The sequence below is a fragment of the Chamaea fasciata genome, unplaced genomic scaffold (assembly GCF_029207755.1).
Source record: "Chamaea fasciata isolate MVZ Bird 193981 ecotype frontalis unplaced genomic scaffold, bChaFas1.0.hap1 SCAF_11, whole genome shotgun sequence".
NCBI lineage: Eukaryota > Metazoa > Chordata > Aves > Passeriformes > Sylviidae > Chamaea > Chamaea fasciata.
In genome coordinates, this window is record NW_027094096.1 from 4996976 (window position 1) to 5023996 (window position 27021).

At 58.6% G+C, this 27021-nt stretch overlaps 1 protein-coding gene across 2 annotated transcripts; it reads right to left on the reverse strand.

The window, feature by feature from the left end:
• Nucleotides 1-817: 817 nt before the first annotated feature.
• Nucleotides 818-26311, reverse strand: LOC136295482 (diacylglycerol kinase beta-like). 2 transcript variants are annotated; one of them, XM_066194059.1, is made up of 25 exons: nt 26262-26311; nt 20665-20917; nt 18500-18576; nt 17419-17560; nt 16435-16674; nt 15599-15769; nt 15241-15290; nt 14579-14653; nt 14360-14479; nt 13393-13510; nt 13010-13098; nt 12539-12655; nt 12327-12425; nt 11884-11997; nt 11723-11796; nt 11527-11601; nt 11353-11438; nt 11056-11145; nt 10552-10712; nt 9513-9577; nt 8553-8643; nt 5721-5922; nt 4486-4606; nt 4330-4390; nt 818-3660 (listed from the first exon to the last, which is right to left on the reverse strand). In XM_066194059.1, the coding sequence occupies exons 2-25, from the start codon at nt 20729-20731 to the stop codon at nt 3562-3564; spliced, it is 2604 nt and encodes an 867-aa protein (XP_066050156.1). In that variant the 5' UTR covers nt 20732-20917; nt 26262-26311; the 3' UTR covers nt 818-3561. The 2 variants fall into 2 exon arrangements, with proteins under 2 accessions (XP_066050156.1, XP_066050155.1); XM_066194058.1 differs by having other exon boundaries at nt 17395-17560.
• Nucleotides 26312-27021: the final 710 nt, after the last annotated feature.

A 27021-nucleotide genomic window follows, 5' to 3' on the forward strand; every position in this document is an offset into this window, starting at 1 on the left:
AATGTCCTGGGCGAGCTGCCCAGCATGTCTTTGGGCTGCCGGTAGGAACTCCTCTGTCCATGCCGGGTTACTAATGAGCTCCCAGAGTCCTCCAGAGCCACCTCCACCCCCCAGGGTGGTCATGGCAGGTAGCTCATCTTGGCATCGTGTCCCGGGTGGAATGATGGGGGGGCTGCTGGGGGAACCCCCCGTGCTGGGGGCAGGAAGCACAGAGGGCGCGGGGTGTCCTTGCTGCCCGGAGCCCGCTCCCAGGGGGCCCTGCAGGCACTCGTGCTCTCACTTCCCCTCTGCACAAAGGCGACCGGGATTAAATCACTGCAGGTAAAATTAGCAGATGACACATGGGCGGGAGGGTGGCAAAACCCGGGCCGGGGAGCGCCGTGGGCAGCGGGGATGAGCGGGGTCTCTGCAGAGCTGGGGGGCACAATGGGCAGCCCCGGTCAGCTGCAGATCTGCACCGTCTGGGGGCTGCTCAGCACCCCTGGGACACGGAGAGATGATGAGGCCGAGCACATCCATGGGACAGGTGGGTGGGAGGTCACAGGAAGAGCTGAGACCCCTGGAGAAGCCAGGGCTGGGAGGGGGGGATGGTGACCAGTGCCTGCTAAATTTAGACCCCACTGATGAAAAAAAAAAAAATTCGCAGGCTCCAAATTTAGCCGGATGCAGCTCCCACTGAGCACCACTCCATCGTGCTGCTGCTGCTGCCAGCACCCCTTCAGGCCCGGTTTCATCCTGGAGTGGGCACCTCTTTTAGTCCCCAGAGGTGGGGACGCCCCACCTGGCCAGGAATCAGCCCCAGGAGCAGCTGAGGAGTTCATTTCCATCTTTATTGGAGGCAAGCCCACAGCAGTCCAGGTGTACACGGCAACACGCGCTACGCTACGGACACCATTCCATGCAGGCAACCACGGCTACACACACAGAGGGAGGACTGGGCTCAGGCTCCTGTGGCAATGGGGCTCCCCAGCCCTCAGGGGCCCCCCAGTGCAGCACTGGCACCAGTGCCTAAGGGCTTCTTTGGGGGCTTGGTTCCATCCCGTGCACTCGGGAACTGGGCAGAGCTGGGAGACACTGGGGAACGGGGAGGATCAAGGCCTCGAGTGCTCCTCAGCTGCATGGCTTATTCCTCCCCAGAGCTGGGACAGCTGGGCTGAAGTCCCAGGCTCTGTGGTCCCTCCTGGGCTCAGGACCTTTGCACCATCAGAAGGCTGGGAGCTGGCAGGCCCACTGAGCCATGCCTTTGGCAGTGTGGCAGCAGATTGGAGCTGGGTCCCCTGGTGCAGGTGGCAGGGATCATCTGCCTGGCCATCACAGGGGACGTCTGGGTTGGAGCCTGGCAGAGTGGTGCTGGTGTATCCCCATCGCACTGGCCCAGAGTGGTGGCCATGGGTTCCCTGTGCCCTGCAGAGTGAGGCTGAGTGTTCACCCCTGGACTTCAGCTGCTCACCCCGGGCACTGCCAGACCCAGGGCTGCAAGCACAGGGACAATGTCCTCCTGCTTCCCTGGCTCTGCCACCGCCCACAGCGAACCACAGCACAGCCCCCAGTGCTGCCCTTTGCCCAGAGCCCAGCAAACTGTGACGGGAGCAAGGAGCAGGAAAACCACTGCTGGTTCCATGCAGGCTCTGGGATAAAGCCCTGGGCTGAGGCTGAGTGGGCAGGGAAATGGAACCAAACCTGTTGACCTTGTGTGCTGCCATCCCACGGAACAAACCTGTCACCCTCCCGCTGGCAAAGCCCTGGAGATGGTGGAGGTGGTTTTCTCACCCTCCCCAGACGTGGGGCTGTGAGGCACTGCTGCCCTTGGCAATGGACTGGGGAAATGGAGGCAGCTGGTTCAAGGGACCCGGGGTTTATTTGGCCTTGCTCCATCTGCTTTCACCTGGCTACTCATAAACAGCTGCCTTGGGGGAGGAGGAGGAGGGTGGATTTCTGCACTGTGGGTGACACGTGCCTGTGTACGCAGGTCACAAACTGTTCCCTTCCGGCTCACTGTTCATTCCGAAACAGTGATGGCAGCATCCTCTGCCAGGGGAATGCTCTTGGATGGGGGCCTGAGTGGGCACTGGGAAACTGGGGAGGACAGGGTGACTTGTCCCAGCCCTGTGGCAGGGACACAGTGGGGTCAAACAACAGTTTTCCCTGCCTGCGGTGACATCCACAGGGCACACACCACTCCCAGCTTGCTCCCAGCAGCACAGGAGCCTCCACCAGCCCCGAGGGAGCTGCCTGGGAGCAGGGCTGATTCAGGATGTGGTTGTATCCTGCATGCAGGCCCACTGCTGGAGGCAGAAGCAACCAGCAGCCCTTCTCATGGGCCACTCCTGGCTCCTGGGAGTACATTCAGACCACCGCAAGCTCCACGCATTCGTCTGTTTTCTGGTCCCTGTGCACCCCGGAGAGAAGCTGCATCCCCCAATCTGTCCATCCGTGGGTGATGCCACCAAAACCTGCCTGTGCACCCCAGTGGGCCCCAGCAGTCACGCAGGCAGCAGCACCTGTGAGGCTTCTTGGGTTTAGAGAGGGCTGTGGGGAGAGCTGGCCATACAGAAACCGAGGTGCAATCACTCTGCCCCAGCCCGTGCAGCCCAGGAGAGCCCACCAGAGGCAGCGCCAGGGAGAGCACCAGCCTGGCAGAGCACATCGGGAGATGTGTAAAAGCTGCTGGGGACACTTTCAAGTGAGAAGAGCTTCTGGATGTCTGTCCCCAGGGTATCCAGCCCCCAGCGCAGGCTGACAGCTTTTAGGAGAGAGGAAAAGTCCATGTCCAGAGGAAGGAGATGCCATAGAGGACAGCCAGCAGAGAAAGGAGGTGGTGTCTGTGTCCAATCTGGGCTCCTGAAAAGGTGACCCCCAGAGTCCCTTTTTTGTCCAAAGTTTGCTAAATAAATACATAAATATGAACACAAAGCCCAGAGCTGGGGCTGCTCCTCCCAGAATCCCCTTTTTTGCCATTTCCCTGTAAAAATATGGTCTCCTCCCATCCACCCCACACTTGTCCCTGTGCACTGTCTGTCCTCAGCTTGTCCCACACCTCGTGGCTCCCTGGGCCATCAGCAATGGTCCTTTGCATGTCTCTTAAACCCCACAGCACAGAGGTGGGTGGCTGAGATGGCTCCTCTAGGCTAAGGAAATAAATAATTCCTCCCATTGCAGGGATTGGGGGACAGAAAGCCAGTGCAGTGAGACATCAAGTAGTCTTCAGGAGGATGATAAATAAATAGTGGAGCTTGGCGCTGCCCCAGAAGCACATTCACTGGCAGCTTGGCTGGAGGGTATTTAAATAAAGGGGGGAAAAAATCCCAGTCCTAGTGCTGCTCCAGCAAATGTGCTCGCTGCATGCCAGCCTGCCTTCTCCCCCTTCTTCCATCCCAACTTGAGAGGATGCTTCTGGTGATCAGGAAGGAGCCTACAAGACCTTCCCAGGATAAATAATCCCCACTGGGCTTGAAGGGGGAGTTTCTGTCCCCACTGCAGGATGGGAGTTTGGGGACCCCTGCATCAGGCAGGCGGCTGGGATGCTGAGTGCCTCCAGGCTGTGGATCCTTGGATGATGCTTTAATCCCGAGATCGGTTTCTCCTCTTCAGGAAAAAGAAGCTGCTCTTCTGGGGGGGCCCCAGCAGCATGGGCACCTGGCTTTTATGTGTAATTTTGATCTAAGAAGAAGTAGAAAAACCCAGCTCAGTATCAGGGTCCTGAGTCCTCCCAGGCACCCTCCAGCCCCAGGACCCTCAGGAGTGACCCCATGAAACTGGGAGCAGCCCAGCACCAGGGTGAAGAGCTCTGGAATCATGTCCAGGTGGTGCTGGGATGGGAAGAGGATTTCTCCTCTGTGCAAGAGGAGAAACGGCAGCTCCCCCAGGGAGGAATGCTGCTGTGCCCATCCATCAAGACATGGGTGTGTCAGGAGTCCAGGGCCATCATGGGCAGAGTCACAGCTGGTCGGGGCCTGTGTGACCAGCAAGGACGACAGCTTCCCTCCAAATCTAGTGGCTTTGCCACCAGGAGCCAAGGCTGTGCCACGCTGCTGTGCTGCCAGCCCCTCCTGCCCCATTCCGACATCCTGCCAACCCTCCTGCCCCATCCCAACATCCTGTCAGCCCTCCTGCCCCATCCCGACATCCTGACAGCCCTCCTGCCCCATCCCGACATCCTGCCAGCCCCTCCTGCCCCATCCCGACATCCTGCCAGCCCCTTCTGCCCCATCCCGACATCCTGCCAACCCTCCTGCCCCATCCCGACATCCTGACAGCCCTCCAGCCCCATCCCGACATCCTGCCAGCCCCTGCCCAGCCCGGCTTCCTGCCCCCTCCCTGGGCACTCACGGTGCAGGACGGCTGCATCCAGGGCTCCCCATCCACCTGCATGGGCAGCAGCTTGGACGTCCTGCAAGGCACAGAGAAGAGAGGGCGGTGACACAGGTGTCACAGGTGTCAGGTTTCACTGTTGGCCGGGCACTCAGCTGTGAAGGGGGGAAATACCTGATGATGACGGAGGAACACTGGGCCAGTCTCTTCCCTGCACTCTTCAGCCCCGTGTAGATCTGTCCCATTTCCATGGCGCCTTCCAGCCCCACCACCTCCAGGAGATGGTCGCTGAGGTCTGCAAGAGATGGATCTGAGCTGGTCCCCCCATCCCCAGGTATCCCCAGCCTCTGCCCTCATTCAAAACCTCAGGGCCGCTACACCAGGCTAGAGGGCCTGGTGGCACTCAGGAGATTTATCCTGATGTCCTCTGTGTCCCAAGAACACCAAACTGGGTGTTTCCAGTGCTATCCAAAATCCTCGGAGCAAAAGTACTCCTGGTCTGAAACAGCACCTGCATGGCTGCACGGTGCCAGCCCAGATCCCCACCAGTCCTCGGTGTATGAAATGATGACACCCTTGCCTGGGTGCCCTGGGGTGCTGCAGCTCCCCAGAAGCCAGCACACGCAGCAGAACATCTGGTGAAATCCCAGGGTGTCACCTCTTTTCACAGCTCATCCTGCTCCTGTGGGCCAACCAGCAAGGACACCTGACAATGGCACAGTTGTCTGCTTCAGGTCCTCTTTCACTTACATCCTCTATTACCCCTGAGAATCCTCTGAGCCTCCCATGCCCTCTTACCCACCCACGAGTGGGGATGTCCCCAGGGTACCAACCCTGCTGTCCCCTGCAGTGCCTTTGGGACTGACTTGTGCTCTGTCCCGCTCCCTGCTGCCTGCTGCCACTGGCTCATGCAGGGACAGTCTAGGATGTGACACTGCTGTCCTGGCAGCCACATCACAGGGGGGCCGGTTCCCACCCCAGCCCCAGGCTGTGGGAGGTGGTGGGTGGAAAAGGCACCTTGTGTATTCTGCTGGCTGCTTTCCACCCCACTGCTCCCCACCGGGGAACGCTGCCAGCACTTTGGGCTGTCCCTGCCCACGGGGGTGGCTCCAGTGGCCTCAGCAGTGGCTGTGAGGTGCCAGCTGGGCTCAGCGTGGGTCCTGCTGCTCCCAACCCCCACATCCAGGCTGGCAGCGCTGTGCTGGAGCCTGGGAAGGCGCTCACAAAAGCCCTTGGTGCCAGCTCTGCAGTTGGCTTCCAGCTCTTCCTCTGCCGTACTGTGGGCTCACCCCGTCACCCCAAAAGACACAAAGAGCTGATAACAACCCTTCCAGAGCTGTTTCTCCAGAGGGGGTGGGTGCCCAGTGCCCCTGTGCTGACCCCGCACTCCCCTGTTGCCCAGCACTCACCCTGCACACAGAACTTGAGCTCCTTGGCATCGGTGACCACCGTGCCAGGCAGCTTCTCCGGCGCCTTCTTGCCCAGGCGGTTGTAGCCACGCTGCTTCTTGGTCTCGCCCCACAGGTTGGAGCCCCCGTACATGCTGGGGATGTTGAGCACGGCAATGCCCTCCAGGGAGGTGTTGCTCAGGTCTAGCAGGGTCCCATCACACTGCCAGGTACAGGGGTGGTGTCAGGGGGGTCGGGGGAGCTGTACCCACCACATGGAGCCCTCTCCTCTCCCCGCCACGGGAGCGCCGGTCCCTGAGCACAGAGTGACACACCGGATGGTCTCCGGGGGACACGGGCAGCTCCAGAGTGGCTGGAGATGCAAACAGCCCTCCCACTTTGCTTTCCTAGAGTTGATGTCAGCTCCTTGTGCTGCTCTCGCCTCTATTTCCACAGGAGTTTTATTACAGGTCCAAAATGGCAGTTTCAAAAAAGTGAATTCCCAGGGGACCACATAAAACCTTGGCTAGACTCGGTGCTGTGACCCAAAACGGAAGGCACCACCACCTTGACCCTAAAGCGACTTCCACCCAAGGGGCTCCGGCACCTGTTTCCCCCCTCTCCTTATCCAAACTGACTCCAAAGGACTGGAAAATTTGGCTGCCCAAAAAGTAGCTCGAACCAGTTTGTCTTCAAGTGCCATTTGGAAACTAGAAAGAGGGCTGGAAGGAAATTAGGGGAAGGTGTCAGAGGGAAAAATGTCAGGTTTTGGAGAGCAAACCACAGCACAGCACACAGAACTGGCATTCCAGGCTTTGCTGCCGTGCAGCAGGACTGCCTCAGCTGAAAATTGCCCGTAAAAGTTAAAATATCCATTGCCTGCAGCTTTCCCACAGGATTGAAAGCAACAGCCACAGAAAAGCATTTCTTAATTTCAGATCTTCTCACGCTACCCAGACATGGGTCCCCTTCCTAAATACCTCTGGTGAAAGCAGTCACTTTTCCATCCAACTTGAATTTCTCTAAAGCATTCCTAGTTTCCTTGAGGCACCTGCTCTTTACCTGCCACTCTGTGCTTCAGCAAATCCCAGCACAGCTTTTTCCTCACATTTTGGTGATGCAAAGGCATCTGTGCCCTCACTCCTTGTGCTGAGAGGAATGAAATGGGCTAGTAAGTCCCCTCTGCTGCTCCAATTCTGCTTGTTTTCTTCTAACAAAGGTCTACAGCTTGTTTTTACCAGCCCCTCGGCCCGTGCTGAGGACACCAACCCCGTGTGTGCGGAGCTGGGCGCTCACACGAGCGAACACCTCGGTGTGTCAGATCCTTTCTGCCTCCCCTGGTGCTGCGGGATCTTATTTTTAGCCTCACACTGAAAGCAAAAAAAGCAGGAATCTTCTGGTTTGGGAGGGAAGAGCTGTCTCTCCAAGCCTTGGAAAGGATGTTAATCCTTTCGTTCTCAATACATCTTAATGATGTTGTGATTTGCAGGGAGAGAAAAGACCTTCAGGCTCTGAGCAGCGGCTACCAAGCGAGAGGGCTCCGATTCCTGGTGGGATGGACAACACACCTCCAGCACCATCCCCAGCCACAGGCACCTTTCCCACCTGCCAGTGAGGCAGTGAGTGCCAACACAGCCACGATAGGATGGGAGCGAGCTGGCTGCCAGGAGTGCAGGATGCTGGGATGCTGCAGGAGCCCGTTCCTGCCCACAGCCGCCCACGCCTGCCCACAGCCCCGGGCAGGAGCCATTCTCCCTGCAGAGCCCTCCCCAGCCCGTGCCAGGCGGCTACAATGGGCCCTTTGAGCAGGGGCAGCTGACGGCGCGCTGGCAGCGAGGCTGGAAGGAGAAATTTGCAGCTGGGGGAAAAAGCAAATTCATTTCCAGGAGTTGTAGGGGGAACGAGTGCCAATTTCCAAAACAAAACTGCTATTTCTCTGCAAGGCTGACAGTTGCCTGGGAGCTGGAGGGAGGACAGGCGGCTGCTTTCAACTTCAAATGCTGCGGGTTTAACACTTTCCTGGCAGTGGGCTCAGCTGGTGGGGACACACACTTGGTGGGGAGTACCCTGAGAAGGAATGGGGGCACACCTCGTGCCCATCTCCAGCAGCACTCAACTCCACAAACACTGACTTTTATCCACCCTGGGACATTGCTGCATGGAAGGGGGTGAGATGGTTGTGATGCCGGTCCTGCCCCTTCCCGCAAGTTTCCAAGGGTGCAGCTGCCCACCCCAGGCCTTGGGAAGGGAAGAAACTCCCCATACAGAAACAGACACCACAATCCCTCTGCCCATGGCCACACGTCTGCAGGGCCAGCTCTGCTCCCTGCCCACCACCAGCACCCTGCACCCACCACCCGCTCTGACTCCCACCACCCCTTGCAGCAAAGTGCTATTTTCTCCCCTCACCCTCCAGCCGAAGTTATAAAAGGGTGGATTATCCAGAGATAGGGAGAGACGGAAGTTTACAGCCCAAATCCCCAGCGCCAGCGCGGGGAAGTGACAGCTCCCTTAGCAACCACGGGCCCTCCTCCCAGCTCTAATTAAAGGCTGTTTCCATGTCATCCAATGAGGGCTGGGAGCAGCGCGGAATTTACAAGGAGAATGTTCCAGGCATGCTCTCAAATACAGCTGGAAGTGGGGAATATAGGATCATTCTTCTGCCCACAGCTGGCTGGCTTTTGTAGCAAGCGCTGGGTGCTGGAAGAAGGGGTCCTGCCAGCCACCACGTCCTTCTGCCACAGTGAGGGGTCAAAGGCCTGGTGGCACCAAACAGCTGAGGGATCCATGGGCAACGGCTCCAAAAGGCCTTTGTGCCACGGCTAGAGCCAGGGACCAGCCCAGGAAACCCACCTCAACCTCAACATAGTCATGGAGCTTCTTGCAGGTGGCTGCAAAGGTCTCTGATGTCCCGAATTCGAAGTACCACAGCTTGTTCTTCATCCTGGGGCACAGAGACATGTCAGTATCCCGCTTGGAAGCGGCATCTTGCCCCAGCCAGCAGCAGGATGGACTGCCAGAGACTGTCTGGAGCTGCTGGGATGGGGACGTGAGCCATGGATGAGGACACGAGCCATTGTGGAGAGGGACCACCGGCATCCTGGCCCTAGGGAGTTGTGTGGTGGGACAGCGGGGTGTCTGGGCTTGGGGAGCTGTCAGAGGGTGGCTCGAGCAGACCTGGCTCTGACACCCATCAGAGGGGGAGCATGGGGGTGCTGGGTGCTCCCTAGGCATGGGCTGTGCCATCAAGAGACAGGGCACCCCACGGAGGGGATGTCTCACGCCTCAGCAGCCTCCCAGCACCCCGGGAGCCCCTGACCGTGGCTCATTCCCTGCATCAGCTGCTGAGCCAGCCTTTGAGGGGGAGCTGCGAGTTGTGAGAGGCTGTAAGCCGAGGGATTTTTCTAGCAGGTTTTTCTAAACCTGAGGATGGGGGTCACAAGGCACGGCTCCTGCTGCCATCGCCCCATTTCCATGTACCCTGAGCACAGTGGGAACGAGCTGTGACCTGCTGCCCGCCCTGCCCTCCCTGCCTGGCCTGCTGCTGCCCGTCCTGGAATTCCATGCTAATTATAAAGCATGAATGAACGTAACTGGGTGTGTGGCCAAGTTTGAGCAGCCTGCTGCACTGCACAGGACTTGAAGAAGTATCTCAAACCCCCACCATGCCTGGCCCTGGACCCCCAGCACAGCTGGTACATGCCCTGCCTGTCCCCTAAGGTTGGCCAAACACCAAATCCTCTGGGTGTGGTGCATGGCAGTGCAGGGAGTGCCCCCCACCCAGCTCTCAGGGGGCCCTCGGGAAGCCCTTACCTGCTGTTGAATTTCTCAGGGTGTTTTTCTCTCATGATGTGGAAGCGGTGGGCGATGGAGGCATCCTGTGGAGAGCACAGGGACATCAGTGGCACGGCAGAGAAACAGAATCCCCACCTTGTCACACACCAGGGTAGGGGAGCTCAGCTCTTCAGGCTTGCCATTGGCGCCTGTGGCACAATGACACGGTGTCATTGATGCTGACAGTGGTGGTCCAAGGTGATGGAGGGACCCTCAGCCAGGCTCTTCCCAAAGCTTGTTAGGTGAAACATAATTAATGAACTTGGCCTCCTTCCCTCATCGCAGGGGCTCTGCATGGAGGGGATGATGAGAGGGGAGGAAAGGCAACCAATGGAGCAGTGGGGCAAACATGAAAGCAACTGCACCCTGACAGCTCCCCTGGCAGGATGGCAGCTCCCCTGAAACTCATCACAACCTCTCCTTATGCAGAGTGGGGGTGTTTAAGCCCAACTCAGAAGCTGTCACCAAATGCCACCTGCATTAGCAGGGGCCAGTGTGAACCCAGAAGCATCCTGCAGTGCTGCAGGTTGAGTGACCTGTGCCATGGTGGCACCCCTGGCGCAGGACAAAAATGCTGCAAGGCCCCTGGGAAGAGAAGGGATTTCCCCAAAACACTCCTGCTCTCAGGACTGACCCCCAGCACTGGGGGAAATCCCCACGGCACAGGGCTGTCATCCTCCCCAAGCTCCCTGACCTCTCTAGGTCAGGAAAACATAGGGGAACATGGTTTCAAACACCAAAGCAGGGCCTTGCTGATGTCTTGGCAGGTGGAGTGTCCTTGTCTTTGGGACCCCAAACTTCCCTGAATCCTGTTTAAGCTCCTTTCACACTCACTCTGGCAACGTTCCTGCTGAGAAAATAGAGATCCCATGCCTGCTTATGTATCTTGCTGCTACCTTTACAAATGACAATAAAACCAGAAAAAAAAAAAAAAAAGGCCAGGAGTAGGAGGGAGGTTGGGAGTGTGAGCCAGGAGGAACAGGAAGGGAGAAACCACCTCCTGCCCCATGGAACTCACCACCCCAATGGAGAAATAGTTGTTGATGATGGTGGATGGGACAGGGTCTCCATTGGCCTCCCTGTCAGTAGGAATGATGTCGATGTGCCAGCGGTCCAGCATCACCTCTGTGCTGTGCTCGATGTCCTTCAGCACCTTCATCAGGTTGCCTCCTTCATAGCCTGGAAGGGAAAAAGGATGAAGGGGAGCACAGCAATGTCACAGCCAGGCACCAAGCACTTAGGGGCTGCTGCTGTGGCACATTCCTGCAGCAGTGGCAGAGATTTCGGCTAATGGCAGAGATTTTGGCAGGGCTCTCCAAATGGAAACGTTTGGGCAGGACCCAGCTGCGGAGGGTTCGGAAAGCAGCAGCTGCTCTTTTTGGAAGGAGTTAGTAACACCAGGCTTAGATGCAGCTCTGAACTGCATCCCAGGAGCCCAGGAGTCCTCCCTCCCCTGGGGATGGCCACACTGAAGGGTTCCCAAGGGCCAGCCGCCCCCTGGGTGACGTTTGCCTGTGCTCACCTCCTCCCCAGCGCAGGCACCGCGCCAGGTCATTGCCCGTTCCCAGGGGCAGGACGGCCACCGGTGGGTGCTTCACCAGGTTTGCCTTATCTGCAGTTCAAGGGAAAAGAGATGTTTGGGGCTGACAAGGCTCATTCCCTGCTCCTCTCCATGTCCCTCCTCAGCCAGCAGCCTGGAATGGTGCTGCTGGCAGGATCACCACCCCGCTTTCACTGGGGGAATATCGGGAATCTGTGGCAGATCACCCAGGATGCAGGTGGATGATGCTCTGCAGGAACACAGCTGTCCCCTGCTCACCTATGCAGTCCAGGATCCAACCCACCGTGCCGTCCCCTCCACAGGCGAGCACACGGAAATCTGGAGTGTCTCGAAAGAAGTTCAGCCTGGAGAAAGGCAGGAGAGACAAGGGGTGACGTGGGAGAGCAGGACCTGCTGGGAGGGGGCAGAGGATCACCTGCAGCAGCTCCATACCCTGGCGTGGGCCCACCACGGTCCAGGTTGTACACTTGGCGTGGGTTGAGCAGGTAGTGAAACTTCCGGAGGACCCTGGGAAGAGAGAGACCTGAGGAATGCCGTGAAGGTGATTCCCACACCAGGAGTGATGCCCGAGGGACCAGCAGCCCCCAACCCCGGGGGGAAAGCTGTTCCCAGGCAGGACCCCACCTACCTCTCCCCTTGCCGTCCTCCACTCTTGGGGTTCACAAACACGAGGAGTGGGTGTGTCCCGGGCTGAGGGGTGATCTGGAGGGCAGGAAACGCAGCTGTGAATTCCTGCCTGCTGCTGAGATCAGTGGCAAAGCTCACCTGCAGCCTGGTGCAGGATCCTACCTGCAGCCCTTGCCCATCCACTGTGGTGGAGTTGAACTTGAAGCCCTGGCTGTCCTCGGGGCTGGTGCTGGCAGGGGAGTCACTCTCCGACCGTCGGCAGTGGGACTGCCTGTCCTTTGGGGAATCGAGGCATGGATGCCCAAGAGGAAGTGCCAGCAGCCAGGGGAGGCAGATCAGCCTCAGCAATGCCCTGCTGGGTCCCCATCCCTGGCAGCGAGGAGGGGGGCACTCACCAGGACAAGGGGGGCACTCACCAGGATAAGGGGGGCACTCACCAGGATAAGGGGGGCACTCACCAGGACAAGGGGGGCACTCACCAGGATAAGGGGGGCACTCACCAGGGCAAGGGGGGCACTCACCAGGATAAGGGGGGCACTCACCAGGGCAAGGGGGGCACTCACCAGGATAAGGGGGGCACTCACTAGGACAAGGGGGGCACTTACCAGGACAACTGGGCAGATGTAGGATGGGAGCAAGATGTGATCCCGCAGTGGGCCCCCATCACACTCTGGCTTCACATGGGAGGCACACTTGTTGTGGAGCTGGAGGGGCAGGAGGAAGGGATGTGGAACAGAGGACACCTGCCCTCTCCTGATCAGGAGCCCAGAGCTGGCCATGCAGGCACTGTGGATGTGCCCCAGCCCTGCACACTCACCGTGATTTGGCACCAGACACAGTGCAGGCCAGTGATGCCCTGGTAGCACTTGATGCTCTTGTGACATCTGTCACACTTGGCAGGTGAATTGCCCTCGATCCAGGTGTGCTGCATCACCTGCAAGGCACAGGGATACTGTGGCACAGCAGCCACTGACCCGCAGGCATCTCCCTGCTGCTAGGGTGTCCATCAGGATTTTGGAAGCTTGTCCTGAGGGATGCTGCTGATCCAATCCAGCCCCTTGCACAGCCCTTATGCAGAGCCAGCAAATCTTGGAGCTGGGGGTCATGTGGGTGCCTGGGGACAGGGGATGGGGTGCATCCTGCAAGGCTTTGGATGCTGGGAATGCTCATGAGCTGCTGCCCAGGATGTGAGGGGCAAAACCCAGGGGAAGAAGTTGTGGGGAAGCGGAGCAGGAGACCAAGGGGCAGGACGCCCAGTGGCTCAGAAATGCACCAGCTGCCTACTCACACTTGTGTTCCTCTTGGATTTAACGTAGGTGCTGATGCAGGAAGCAATGTCTTTGGACACACACCTCTCGTGGACTGTGTACTTGCAGACTGGTGAGAGAGAAAAATCACACAGCCACAGAATCATTTAGGTTTTCAAGCCCTTGTAACACCCTCGAGTCCAGCTGTTACCCCAACACTACCAGGGCACCACTAACCCAAGTGCCACCAAGGAGGTGGTCAGCATCCCTCCCCAGCATGGGAGCTGCCCCTCCCCACTCAGCCTGCAGCACCCACGGCGCTCAGCACTAACAGGGACCAGTCCTCTCTCCCCAGGGCATCACTGGACGTGGCAGGAGCCACCAGCCTGGGAGTGCAACATTCTGGCACGGGTGCAGGACTCACAGGAGCAGCAGAGGCCCTGCTTGCGGACCCCCAGCAGCATGGTGCGGCAGAAGTTGCAGTAGGCAGGTTTCTTGAAGTGCTTCAGCCTCCAGGCATGCTGCCCATCATCCTTCACGTTCTGCAGGGCAGGAGAGTGGAGGGTGAGGGGGTCACTCCCCTGCTGCCAAGGCTCCCAGCATCCTCAGCCCATCATTTTTATCAACTTTTCATCCCCTAAAACCCCACAGTGTTTCTGGGAGTTTGCTCCCAGCAGGATTGTGGGCTCCCCGTATTCTCCTTCTCTCTCAATGTTCCCCAGGGCATCCTGGCCACTGCATCCCCCTGGGAACATCCAGCTCCCACAGACCCTTGGCAGGGCCTGATGGATCCTGATGGCTGACTGGGAGGTGACTCCACATTCAGGGCCAAGCTGCCACCGCCACCACAGGGTCAGAAAAGCAAAAACCTCTTCATCTGGGGCCAGGCATGAGTGCTTTGCAGGAGCAAGTTGAAATTCCCTGCTTCCTTGATTTTTTCTGCCAGAAAGCCTGTCCCCCACCCCACCTCTCCAGGGGAACCATGGGCACCATCAGCAAACCCATATTTCCCTGCAAATAACTACCTGGTGGCCAGGGATGCACTTGAAAGAAATGAAGGCCAAAAGAGAAATAAAGGGGGTCTCAACAACCCCTCCTTTGCTCTTTAAACCTCAGTCTAGGAGAGGAGATGCCATTTCAGGTACTCATCTCAGGTTTTGATTAAATGTTCATCCAACAGAAGTGCACTGCGATAGCAAGGAGCGAGCCCAGCCTGCTTGGGCACAGCAGCTGGCAGTGACTGCAGCTCAAAAATGGAAAGATTTGGGGGGTGAAGGGGGCAGGGTGGGGGTGTCAGCAGGGGCTGGGGGCCGGTGTGGGGCTGTGTGGTGCTGTCTGAGTGCTGGGGGTAGGCTGGAGCAGCTGAGGCGGGTGTCCTCAGGGAATCTCACCGTCTCCATGCCCAGGAGCACCAGCAGGGGGATTGTGGTCATTCCTCCCCGGATCCACTCCTCCAGCGTCACCGTCCCGTCGTGGTTGTAATCGATCTCCTCCATCATGGCCTTCAGGATCTGCAGGAGGCACAAAAGGCGGTGACACAGTGGTGGCACCCCAGGCTCTGGCTGAGAGCCCCTGCAGCTGCCCCAGCTGCCTGCAGCCCCAGCACTCACAGGCTTCAGCTCGGTGGAGTCCCACTCCAGGTACTCGGCCACGTGCACCATCTGGTTGATGATCCGATCCAGCTCCTGAGCACAGAGAGAAAACAGTGCCCAGGGACGGCTCCAGGCACGAGCAGAGTGTCCAGCCCCAAGCCCCCAAGGTCTGCATTCCCACACACCCAAGGCTACCCCAGTCCCCATCTATACATGAGGAACAGCTACACCCCAGTCCTCAATGGGTGCTCCTTCTTTTTACAGGGCTTTCTACCCTGAAAGCCTGCAAGGAAATCTGTAATGGGCTTTCTTTGGGAAAAAACTATTTCGATAAACCAGATTTTATTTGCAGCAGGTTTCAAGGGCAATACCCAAAGAACAAAGAGAGAACATCATAGGAGAAGGAGCTGTGCATGATTTTTTTCTTCCCTGAAATACCACGACCTCACGAAGAGCTACAATTCTTGGTGGGTGGATTTTTTTCTAGCTCCTGCTAGAAATGCAGCAGAGCTGGGCATGTGATCCCCAGCTCTGCAGTCCAGCTGCTGCTTTCCTCCTCCCTTCCCATATCCCTGCCCCTTTTTGGAGCACCTCACCAGAGCAGTGGGCACCCCCACAGTGTCCTGCACGTTTCCAGCCCTCTGAGCAGCCCCTGCTTTCTGTCCCAAGGGAAGGCTCACCGAGCTGTCCAGAAGGCCGTTTCCATCGGTATCGTAGAGGCGAAACATAACTGGAGGGAAGAGAGAAGCTGCTGAAAATTAGAGCCCAGCCCCAGGGCACCCTGGGGTGCCCAGGCACCCTGTTCCAGGCTGCTGGAGCTTCAGGGTGGGAGCAGCACTGTGCTGGCTCAGCCAGGGTGAGATGTGACCCAAGGGCTGTGGAGTATCAAGGCCCCTTGGCCAGACACAGGCAGGAGCAGAAGGGGACACCCAGTGGCTTTCCCAAGTGGAAGGAGCATCCAGCCCTGCACTCATCCCCAGGCAAACCCCCCTGCAGGTGACATCCTGAGCCAGAGCACGAGCCCAGGGTCACACTTACACTCCAGCTTGTCTTCTGCTCGTCCCCTCTCCAGCAGGGACAGGTAGCACACAATGTCCTTCAGGTGGACCACCTGGGCCAAGGGGGTGGGAGGAGGAGGTGGGGTGGTTTTCAGGGAGCTGGGGCCTTTCCTCAGGCTGAAGGGTAACCTCTTCTCCGTGCTCCTCGTGCCTGTGGGCAGGGAGAGAGGCCACACACAGGGATGACATTGGACCGGGAATTGTCGCCTGGTGGGACATGGGAACTCTGGGGCAGAGACTGAATGACACCACAGGGCCAGGGCTGGGACACAGAGGGGACACAGCAATGGGCATAAAAAGGGCACTTGGGGCCGGTGCCATCACAGGCGTGGGCAGTGCCACTCAGTCCTTGGCGTGCAGACCCCCACCCCTCCATCACTGCAGCTACGGGCGGGATGAGCAGTTGGAGCCCATGGAAAGATTTCCTGCTGGGAACAAGCACCCACCCAGAAGGAGGGAGAAGCTCAGCGGGCAGCAAGGCAGCCCACGCTCACCGATGCCTGTGCCAATAGCAGGAGGGATGCTCCTGGCAGAGAGACCTTTCCTCAGGGGCTGGGGCAAGGGGCAGCTGTGACTCACTGCCCCATGTCCCCCTCCCTACAAGATGCTGCCAGGTAATTAAGCCATTGCCTGATGGGGGCTCTGTGGGATGGGATCCGTAGCTTAAGTTTGCCAAGCAGAGGTGTCAAGATGCCAGGAGCCCAGTGAGTTTGGGAGGTCACTGCCACCACGCTGGGGACTTGGCCAGAAGCTGGGGAGGGTTTGTCACTGACAGTGTCTCCCTATGGAGAGAGAGTGTCTCCCAGCCAAGCTCACCTGGTGACTGAGGGCTGAGCAGAGACACGGAAGAGATCTTGGAAGAGCCTGAGGAGTTGTGAGCAGAAGTGGTGCCAGTGGTGGATTTCTGGGAGGAGGACCTGGACCAGCTGGGGGAGGCATTGGGGATCGATGCCAGGGTGAGGGATGCTGGCTGTGGCTCAGCTGTGTTGCTGTGGCAGCTCTTGGGCTCGGGAGTGTGTCGTCCCAGAGCACTTCGAGGGGTTTTTCCATTGATCCCTGCAAAGCAGACATGCCCACGGGCACTGTGACAACAGGGTGTCTATGCCCCTTCCTCCAGGAACTGGTGCTGGGTGCTGGCCCTGGGTCCCCTCTGCGAGCCCCATGCCTCTCCGCCCTGGCATCCCAGCCCCAGGGCTCTCTGAGGGGCACCCAGGTGGCCCCTCACTCTCCTGCCTGGCCCAGCAGCTCCCAGCAGGGCTCACATCCCTGTGTGAGGGACACCACAGTGCTCAGCACTAGACAGGGAGGACACAGTCCTCCATCACCAGCCAGAGCCGCGGGAGATTTTCCCTTTGCAATTTATAGTTCTTTCAGCAGATGTCTCCACCAGCCACGAATCCACCCGGGAAAGGCTGGGGGAGGCAGAGCTGGGTGCCTGGCACACACAGCCTGCTCTGGGTGCAGCTGAGTGCAGGGTGGCTGTCTGCACCAGTCACCGAGGCACAGGCCACCTCAGCCTGCATGGAGATGCTGACATAGAGTGACTTGGGCTCTGAATGTGCAGAGGAAAGGGAATGTGCCATTGCATCCTGGAGAAATCCCTCCCTGGAGCAGCACAGGGCCCAGGGAACCCATCTGACAGATGGGGTTGTGAGCTGGCCCCGATGCCACCCCGTTCAGGTGCCACCCCCCAACCTTCACTCCTATGAGTGTGGGAGCAAGCCCAGTGTGCCAGGCTGCCCGGGTGTGCCCAGCAGGGTGGCAGGGCTGGCTCACCGAGCGGGCTGTGCTGTGACACACCTGGGCTCTGCTGCTGGCTCTCGGGGGAGGCTTGGCAGATCTTACGCTTGAAGGAAGTGAAGAGGTGCTGGCAGAGCTCCTCGGGCACATCAGCCTCCAGGTAGGTCTTCATGAAGAGGCAGAAGCCCTCGTAGTCAATGGGCTGGGGAGCAGACAGAGGAGGAGGAGGATGGAGGAGCCCCAGGCCAGCGTGAGGGCACAGGGTGGGCATGGGGCTCCATGCTCTGGGCCCCCCTCGCTGGGCACATCAGCTGCAGAGTCCTCCCCTAAACGGCTGGCTTCCCAAATCCCAGCGGCTGGAGATAACCTAAAGGGACCCAGAGGCGGCAGGGCCAGAAATGCCCAGTGCCAGTGTGGCTGAGGCACGACAGCCGTGCTGGGAGCAGGGACAGCAGCCAGGGCAGGAGCTGGGGAGGGGCAGGAAAGGGCAGAGCAGTGGGACCTTCCAGCCCAGCCCCAGCCCCATGGGGACTTTACTCCTCCTGAGGACTTTGTGCCACCTCCTCCCCTGCTGGGCATTGCCATTGTGTGAGGATGATGTCTTCTCAGTGGCTTTTGTGGCCCCAGCTGGAGTGGTGGCCCTGGAATAACAGGGCACCTTTGTGCCCCTCCTTGCCATGTTCAGCCCACTGATTTTTCTCATTTTGCCTTGGTTCTGGTGATTACAGCCCCCACGGAAGGCTCTGTCCTGCTGGCACACCAATAGACCCCTCTGAAAGCACCGCTTAGAAAAAATAATCCCAGCCTTCTTTGGAGGAGACCAAGCGGGCACAGAGCTGTCCATCACCACACTGGCCAAGTAATTTGCCTTTAGGGGGACAGTAAATCCCTCCCGGGTTCTGCCTGGCAAGGCAATGCCCCAAAAGCTCTCAGCAGGGTGGGGTGGGATGGCCACGCAGTGGGCACGGCCGGGGAATCAAGTCCTGGGAGCAAAACCACGGGGAGAGATGGGGGCCAGCCAGCCAGCCCTGCCTTCTCCTGGCTGCTAGCAGCTGTGGGAGCTGGGCTGGGGGAGCCTGCAGGGGGCTGGGGGCTGCCAGCAGCACCGGGGGACACCCACCCGGCGGGCACAGGGCCATACCTGTTCGGGGTTGTACCTCGAGAGGACGCCGTCCCCATTGAACTCCTCCAGAACATCCTTGAGCTTCTTGGTGGAGTCTGGGGAGACAAAGGGACTGTGCTGAGCATGGCCTCACTGGGCTGCCTTCCTCATCCACCAGCAGGATGGTGCAGAGGGGTTTATCTGCTGGATGTACAATCTCGGGATCCTTCTGTGCATGGAAGAGGCCACCCATGCCCTGCTTCTCCTTCCACCTTCAGAGGGCAGGGCAGATATGGAAAGCTGGCCTGGCAGCTTTACATATATAGAGAACTTCCTCCTACCAGTATGAAAATAAACACAGACCCAGAGCAAAGCAAGGAAGGCGTGGCCCACACTCCTGTCCCAGCTGCCCTGGGGTGCTAAGCACACCTCTGCATGTCCCTGCCCCAGTGCAGGCGGCTGCTGGCACCCCTTGGCAGGGCCAGTCATGCCAGAGGTATCTCCAGGAGGTGCCAGGACGGAGAAATAGAACTGCACTCATAGTATCATGGAATCATTTCGGTTGGAAAAGCCCTCTAAAATCATCAGGTCCAACCATTAACATTAATTAGTGTTAACCACTAAGATAGAAATGTCCCACACATCTCCATGGCTTTTAAATACCTCCAGGGATGGTGACTTCACCACTGCCTGTTTCAGACCTTGACTACCCTTTTGGGGAAGAAATTTTCCTGAATATCCAATCTGAACCTCCCCTAGTGTAGCTTGTGGCCATTCCTTCTTGTCCTATCACTGGATTGGTCCATGCACACTTCCACACAAGTAGTAAAGACTTTCACTGGCTGAGTGTTCTTAGGGCTGGAGGGACATTCATCCTTTCAAAATAGAGAAAAAAAGGGAAAAGCGGAAAAAAAGACCAAGGCGAGTGAACGTTCAGCCCTCACCTTCACACACATCTCTGGGCATGTGCATCTAAAAGGTTCTCAGACACACCAGCCTTGTCAATTACTGTGAAATCCTCTCTCCACGTGGGGGCTGTCCTGGCTCTGATGCCCCCAGGCCTCTGCTGGGGATGGAACTCGGCACTGGAGCACAACTGTCTGGGATGTCTGGGGCACTCAACGAGAGGAATCCTGGCCCTACTTGGAGAACAACCCCCAAATCCTGTTCCTCAATCTGGCTCTGAGCCATCTTACAGGGGAGGAGGCAGCTGCCCGTGTTGCAGCCCTGCTGGCCACACTTTAACGAAACGAAGATGCCCTCAGTGTTCTGACATTACAGGTGCTGTTTGATGGTCTGGGAGTCAGGAAAGCAAAGCCCATCATCCTCCAGAGAGGCAGAAAGAGATGCAGACAGGGATACTGCACACACACCTCTGCCTGCAGCCCTGCCCGAAGTCTCTGGCTGGTGGGCAGGAGCATGGCCTCACTGAGGAACATGAGGAACTTGTCCCCAGCCTCACCCTTTTGATGTTCAGTGTCCCCAAGGACAGCCCCTGCACGGTGTCCCCTTTGCCTCTCAGCGTCTCCCAATCCAGCCTGCTCACCCCAGGGTCTGCAAAGCAACACCCTCGTGATTTTACACCTCTCCTCCCTTCATCCTGTGGCTTTCCTGCCCCACCCTGCCCTGCTCTCAGCACCTCCACGGGCTGCACCGCTTCTCCATCAGCTGCTGCAAAAAGCACGCCCACACTCCAGCTCTCTGGCAGGCAGGACCTCAAGGACCTGGTTTTGGACCCCTGAGCTTTGCCCAGGCTCTCTCTCCAGCTTCTCCCAGCTCCACGACCCCCTCGGGCGCTGCTGCAGATCTCCTTTTCTCAGCAGGAGCTGCAGCAGAGCGCTGCTCTGCAAAAGCACTGAGGAAAATTACCGCAGAGGGCTGGCAGCCCAAAGCACGCTGTGGAGCAGCTCCGTGTGTTTGGGAAAAGCCAGTCTGCTTTCCTGGTTGGCATTTCACTCTGCTGAGGAACGTGGGAGCCGGCCGCCTTCAGACGGACTGAGCCGAGCTCACGTGTCCCCAGAGCTCAGCTAAATCCTGCTGGGCAGGCAGGCACGGGCACCCCAAACTGCCAGGCCTAGGGGTCAGCCACTTTGCCAGCCAAAATTTGAGGAATCACCTGGCTTTCCAGGAGGACACTAAGGAAAGGGAGATCAACAGTTTTCAACCCGCTCTTCTCCTGCCAGGGGGGCGCACGGGGTACTCACAGTCTGTGTACTGCTGGAGCTGGGCAAACTCGGTGGGGCTGAGCGAGATCCACATGCCATCACTCATCTTTGGGCAGCAGGGACACGGCGGGGGCCACCAGCTGCTGAGTCTGTGCCAGGCTCAGTGCCACACGGCTGGGTCACATTGGCACGGCGAGGGCCACGGGGGGCTCTCGGACTGCTGGCATCATCCTGCTGAGCCTGTGGGAAGGCAGCCCCAGAGCTTCAGGGCACCTGGTCAGCACCTTCCTCCCTGCAGGGGACAGAAAGAGAGGAGGGGGTCAGCGGTAGGCAGAGATCGAGTCCTGCTGCCACAGCTCCCTGGGGACAGCCACCTTCAACAGTGGGAGTCTGTGGGGCAGCTTGGAAATGGGGTGCCAGGGTGCTTTCCCAGCTGGGAAGGACCCCCCACTGCAGACATGGGGGATCCGTACTGCAGGGGACAGGGAGCAGAGTGCGTGGGCTGCAGTGAAACGGGGGTGAGCACATTCCCACATGGCCAAGGCCACCCCAGACCCCACCTACACAGGAGGGGCAGGAACACCCCAGTCCTCAATGGGGGCTCCTTTCTTTTACAGGGCTTTCTACCCTGAAAACCTGCAAGAAAATCTGTAATGGGCTTTCTTTGGGGAAAAAAAACTATTCTGATAAACCAGATTTTATTTGCAACAGGTCTCAAGGGCGATACCCTAAGAACAAAGACAAAGAGCAAAGAAGAAAGGAGGAGCACAGGGCACCTCACTGTGAGCGTTCTCAGGGCTTGGTGACCCTGCGGAAGCTCTGTGCCACCCACAACAGCCACAACTCTCACTGGCCACAGGATGTGGCTGGCAGAGATCAAGCAAACGCCTTGGGCGGGGAAGAGAACTTGTCACCCCCAGCACTTCTCAGGGGAATCCAGCACAGGGAGCAGAAAGAAGGGCACAATTATTTAAAGAAGATGCAAAAACTGGAGACAGGGAATACAAGACAGTAGAAACTTCCAGCTTACTCCTGCGCATTTGAAGCTGGTGTTTACTTCCAGAGAATCATTGTAAATGAAAATCTACAGTCAAAACTGGACGCAAGGGAAAAACCTGTGCCACAGAAAAACCCTGACCAAAGGGCCCTCTCCAGCCCACCCATTTATAAGCTTCAAAATTTATTAGTTTTTTTCCATTTAACCAAATTGGTCATCAGGCAAAGGGCAGCATTTGGAGGAGGTGGTTGCCCTCCAAGGAGTTTGAGCTCCATTTCAGGGCTGTTTCCCTGCTAAATGTTGGCTCCCAGTTTCCACCAGCCTGAGCTGACGGACAGGAGAAAGCAGAGCAAGGCTGAGCTGGGGAAGATCACAGGGCTTGGGATGATGCTTGGGGAGCACCCACATCCCCCAGCTGGCTGCACCTTTCCATTCACAGAAAAACGTCTTTGATTAGAATGAACAAGTAATTTTGGGGAGCCTTCGGGTCCCACATGCCACATCAACCCCACACAGAGCCCCTAGGGACATTCACATATGGGGGAGCACCAGGAGCAGTCACTTAACCCCTCATCCTCAGGACTTTGCCCACATTTCTGTACTAATGCTATTTTGGCTTTATATTCAGCTGCTCAAAATGCTCCAGGGCAAGATATGGCCCCAAGGACAAAGCCTGGTGTTGGCAGAGGAAGGAGCAAACCCCCTTTGGGGCTGTGGGGAGGATGGTGACCCCTGAGGGAACAGCACAGGGCTGAGCATCTGCCCAGATGGCTGCCAAGGGTTTTCCAGCTGCAAGGAGTGACTGCACACCGAGAGAGGAGCCCAGCAAACCCTGGCTACGCAATTGCTGGGGCCGAACGTCACAACTCTCCTCAGCCCTGTTCAGTCCTTTCCTCCCAGGAGGACAAAGTCACTGGGGTCTTGTTCCACCCCTCCCTGGCCTGGGATTTCTTGGCTGCTTCTGAGGCTGCCTGGAGGGCTGTGGGGCTTGGGGACCCCACAAGATGCTGTTCCTGCCCAGGGTCTGAGCAATGGCTGTCCCAGGACAGGGAGCAGTGCCCTCACTGCTCTGTCCTGGGGCACTCGTGGTGGGATAATACACAATCCTGGGGAAAATCTCCCCTTCCCACCCTCACCGGGGCCCTGCAGCCTCACGGCAACTCGCCTCCAGCCTGTGACTATCCCAGTTCTTCCTGGCAGCTCTTTGTCCCCCATGCCACCAGCTGGGGACAGGCTGGATGCAACAGTGGTGTGGTTAGGGAAGAACTACCCAATGCCTTCCCACACTGGCATTGGTTTTGTGGGGATCTTCATCTTGACAAAAACACAAGCAAGAACATGGTGTTTGCTCCTATCCTGGATGATGAGTTTGTCCCAAAGCACCTCCGAGGCCAGTCCAGAAGAACTCAGTCTGTAAAAAAATGCCCAGAAATGCACACAGACTTCATGTTTCCTGGCAAACAAGCTATTCGATTTGATCAGAACCTTTTCTTTTTTTCTTCTAAACTTACCCACAGAGAGGCTGAGAGTGCAGAACTAGCTAGAAGAAAAGGCAAAGGGGGAGACCTGGCTGGCTCCAGCTCCTCAGAGGAGTTCAGGGCACGGAGCCCTTCCACAAAAGAGGGCAGCGAAAATATCCCTGGCTTCTCTTAATGACGGGTGATGGGGCCGGGTGACAGGGCAGCACAAAGCACCAGAAGGAAAGCAAAGCAGAGCTAATTGGGCCATCCCAAGGGGCTTTCCCCCAGCAATTGCTGGAATAACAAATGCCACTTCTGGCACGTCAGCCTTGGATTTCAGGAAGGGCAGGAAAAAGCCTCCTCAGGAATCCAGCTGCTCCTCGTTTGGCCGCCCTCTGAATTGTCAGCGGCAAATTATGTTCTATTAAATCAAATTTGCCTCTCGCTAAAAATAGCTCCCTACTAGTGTTACAAATAACACCGGATTACCCTGCCTGAAGGCGCTCACCGGGACACGGCCCCTCTCCCGCTCCTCGCCCAGCCGGGCGTGGGCTCCGCCGGCACCGGCACCGGCGTGCTGTGACTCAGGGAGGCTCAGGAGGCTGGGGGAGGACGGACAGGGGACACCTTGGAGCCTCCTAAACCTTCCCGGGGGAATAAGCAGCGCTGGAGCCCTTGGGAAGCTGCACATGCTGCCAGCTGCGGTGATGAAGGAGGTGCTGCCGGGAGCACCGATGGGTGCAGCTCCATGGGAGCCAGAGCCCAGCCATGTAGGGCCTGGAATACATCAACAAGGGGAATGCCAGGCGGGAGTTAGCCATGGGCAGCTCCCAATGGTAAGTGGAGCTTGGACGTGTGGCAGGACTAAGCCACAGGCAGTGGAACACGTCAGTATCCCTAAGGAAGGGCTGTCCGTGGGCACCTCCAGCATTGAGGGATAGGGGACTCCCGGAAGCAGCAATGGGATGGCAGAGGAGCTGTTTTTCCAGCCAGACATCCCTGTCAGGACCCAGCTCCTCCATCCCACAGCACAGTGCTCTGGGGTCACCGTGGGATTGGGAGGGTTTGTTCCACTGCCACCCGCCCGGTCCCCGAAGACCGCAGCTACTGATGGGGACCTGACTGTTCCCACTGGGGCAGAGGACCAGAGGCCATGGGTTGGCAGCTCCCAGGTGCTGGCAGAGCCCCCAGCATCCGATCAGCTTCACAGGAGCGTGTGGATGGGGCTGCAGCAGATGCCCCGCAGGAGATTTCTGCTTCGGATGCCCTTTGGGAAGGAAAAACATCGGCTCCTTGAGCTGCAGGGGGTGGCATGAGGAGGCAAGGCTCCTGCTGAGCAGGCACACACGTGCAGAGGCTGTGGTGGCTCCCTGGCAGCAGAGGGATAGAGCACAGGCACGATGCTGGGCTCTTCCCCGCATCCCTGCCCGGGCCTGCAGAAGCCACAGTCACGTGCCACATCTCCTGGGGCAGAAGCATGGCAGGTCCCTGCAGGAATGGCATTTTCCTGGCCTCCCCCACCATCTTTTGGAAAGATCAGCCTATTTTTGTGTTGGATGGGGAGAGGCCCTTGAGGCGGTGGGTGGAGTATAAATCCCTCCTGTCCCACTGCAGCAAACAAACCCCAACCAAGTCACACTCAAACTATTTTCTGCAGCGACAGGGGAAGGCGCTTTTCTGCATTTTGCCAGCTCAAGAGGACACTCAGGATTGGCTTTTTCCATTCTCCAAACCTGTTGCTGTCTACACATTCCCCTGGCCCTTTGACCATCCGCCCACACAGAGCAAGGCATTGCTGTCCAGGTACCTCACACCAGCTTTGTTTAGGATGCTGAGCACCCTCGTGGCACCAGGGTGATAAAAGGTGCTGACAGGGATGTCCAGAACATCTGTCACAGTGACACAGGGAGAGGTGGGTGGCCATAGCCAGCCCTGCAGCCCCAGGGTTGGGCTGTGGCTGTACCAACCCCCAGCTGGGTGCTGGGAGAGCTTGGCTCAACCTTGTGACAGCGGGGACCCACCACAGCCTCCCTTGGAACTCACCCACCCACCAGGGCCAGGACGGCTCAGCTCATACCCCAGAGACACCAACAACTTCCTGACTTACTGCTGTTGGAGTTTTGGAGAATAATTTTGCTGGCTGAGTTCAGAGCAGACTGGATCTGAGCTAGGATACCTTCGGAGCAAGACCCTTCCCCTTGCCATCACCCCTGCAGGTCCCAGTCAAAGCAGACCCTGTCTCATGGAAAAGCCCTTTCCCATACCAGACAGGGAAGCAAACGCTGACCTTGCAGCCTAAGGACTGGGATCTTCCCCAGGATCCCACCTCCATCATCTTGCACGTATTAGCCCAGGACTTCAGGACACCTACAAACCTGTCAGATGGAAACCCTGGCTCTCTCTCCAGGAGTCCCGTGGGTTATAACCACACCTTGTGTGGGATAACGCTGATTCCCCATAGCTTTGAAATACATTCTTCCCTTTCATCCCCCAACACAACCTGCAGAACAAGTCACATCCAGCTCCCTTCCACAGGCCAGCCACACCGAGCACTGCCTCAGTCCTCCTGCCTTCCAAAGCCAATGGCCCCGGCAATTTTTACTTAACAAGAAAGACACTAACGAGCTTTTCCGGCTTGGCAACACACAGGAACAGCTGGATTGGGCTGTTCTTCTGCCCGGCCAAAGGACGGGTGGCCAAAGGGTGGTTTTATAGCCAGGCTGAGAACCAACGCATGCTGAGACACCAGTGAAGGTGCTGTATGGTGGTGTAGGGCTGGTGTAGCCCCCTGCGCTGCTTTAGGGGCTGGTTTGCCATCCTCCTCACCCTGGGGACAAGGGTATGCTGCCCTCTCCTTTCTCCACCCTTCGGGAAGCTTTTCCCAGGAGCGGAGCCACAAGCCTGGGAACCCCGATCCCCCAACCCCAGCGCTGCCTCGCACCTTCAGCGCCTGCACCGCTCCCTGAACCGCTCGGGAAAGGGATCAGGGCTGGCCCGGGAGAGGGTCGCGGACTCCGAGGGCAGCAGACGGGGATCGACGTGCGCTGCCCAGCCGGTCCCGCGTGGGGTGGGGGATTCCCGAGTGGATCGGGGGGGTTGCCCACGACTGAAAGGGGTGAGCCCACAGGCGTCCCCGCCTCCCCGGCCACCCCCGCGTCCTCTCGTCGCTGTCCCCTTACTTGGCGGCGGCAGCGCGGTGCCATCGGCGGGACCGGCCGGGGCGCTCCGGTGGCGGCGGCGGCGGCTGCGGGGCCGGCGGCTCCGGGAGCGCTGCTCAGCCCGGCGGCTCCGGGAGCGCTGCTCAGCCCGGCGGTGCCCGGGAGCGCTGCTCAGCCCGGCGGCTCCGGGAGCGCTGCTCAGCCCGGCGGTGCCCGGGAGCGCTGCTCAGCCCGGCGGTGCCCGGGAGCGCTGCTCAGCCCGGCGGCTCCGGGAGCGCTGCTCAGCCCGGCGGCTCCGCGCTCCCGCGGCGGGGCGGGGATGGGGGATGCGAACGGGCCCGGCCCGCCCCGCCGCTCCGCTCCGCCCGCCTCCGCCGGCACCGGGCGGCCGGCGCGGGAGGGGGAGGAGGACGAGGAAGAGGAGGAGGAGTTGAAGGGAAGAGCCCGGCGGCCCCGACCGCGCCTCCGCCCCTCCCCGGGCTCGGGGCAGCGCCGGGGAGCGCCGGGGCGGGAGCAGCCGGCTGCGGGGGCGGCGGGAGACGTGTTTCCACGATAAAACTCATTTATGATGAATTCCCACCTCCCCACGGCGGCAGGGTTTTTCCCACTTCCCGATAACCAAACACACTGCCCCGCAGCCCCGACGTTCCCCGTCCTTGTCCCCGTGGCTATCTCCATGCCGAACCCTAACCCCATCCTTGTCCCCATCCCCTTCCACGTCCCCGTCTTCATTCTCGTTCATGTCCCAATCGCCTTTCATGTCCCCATCCCCGTCGCCATC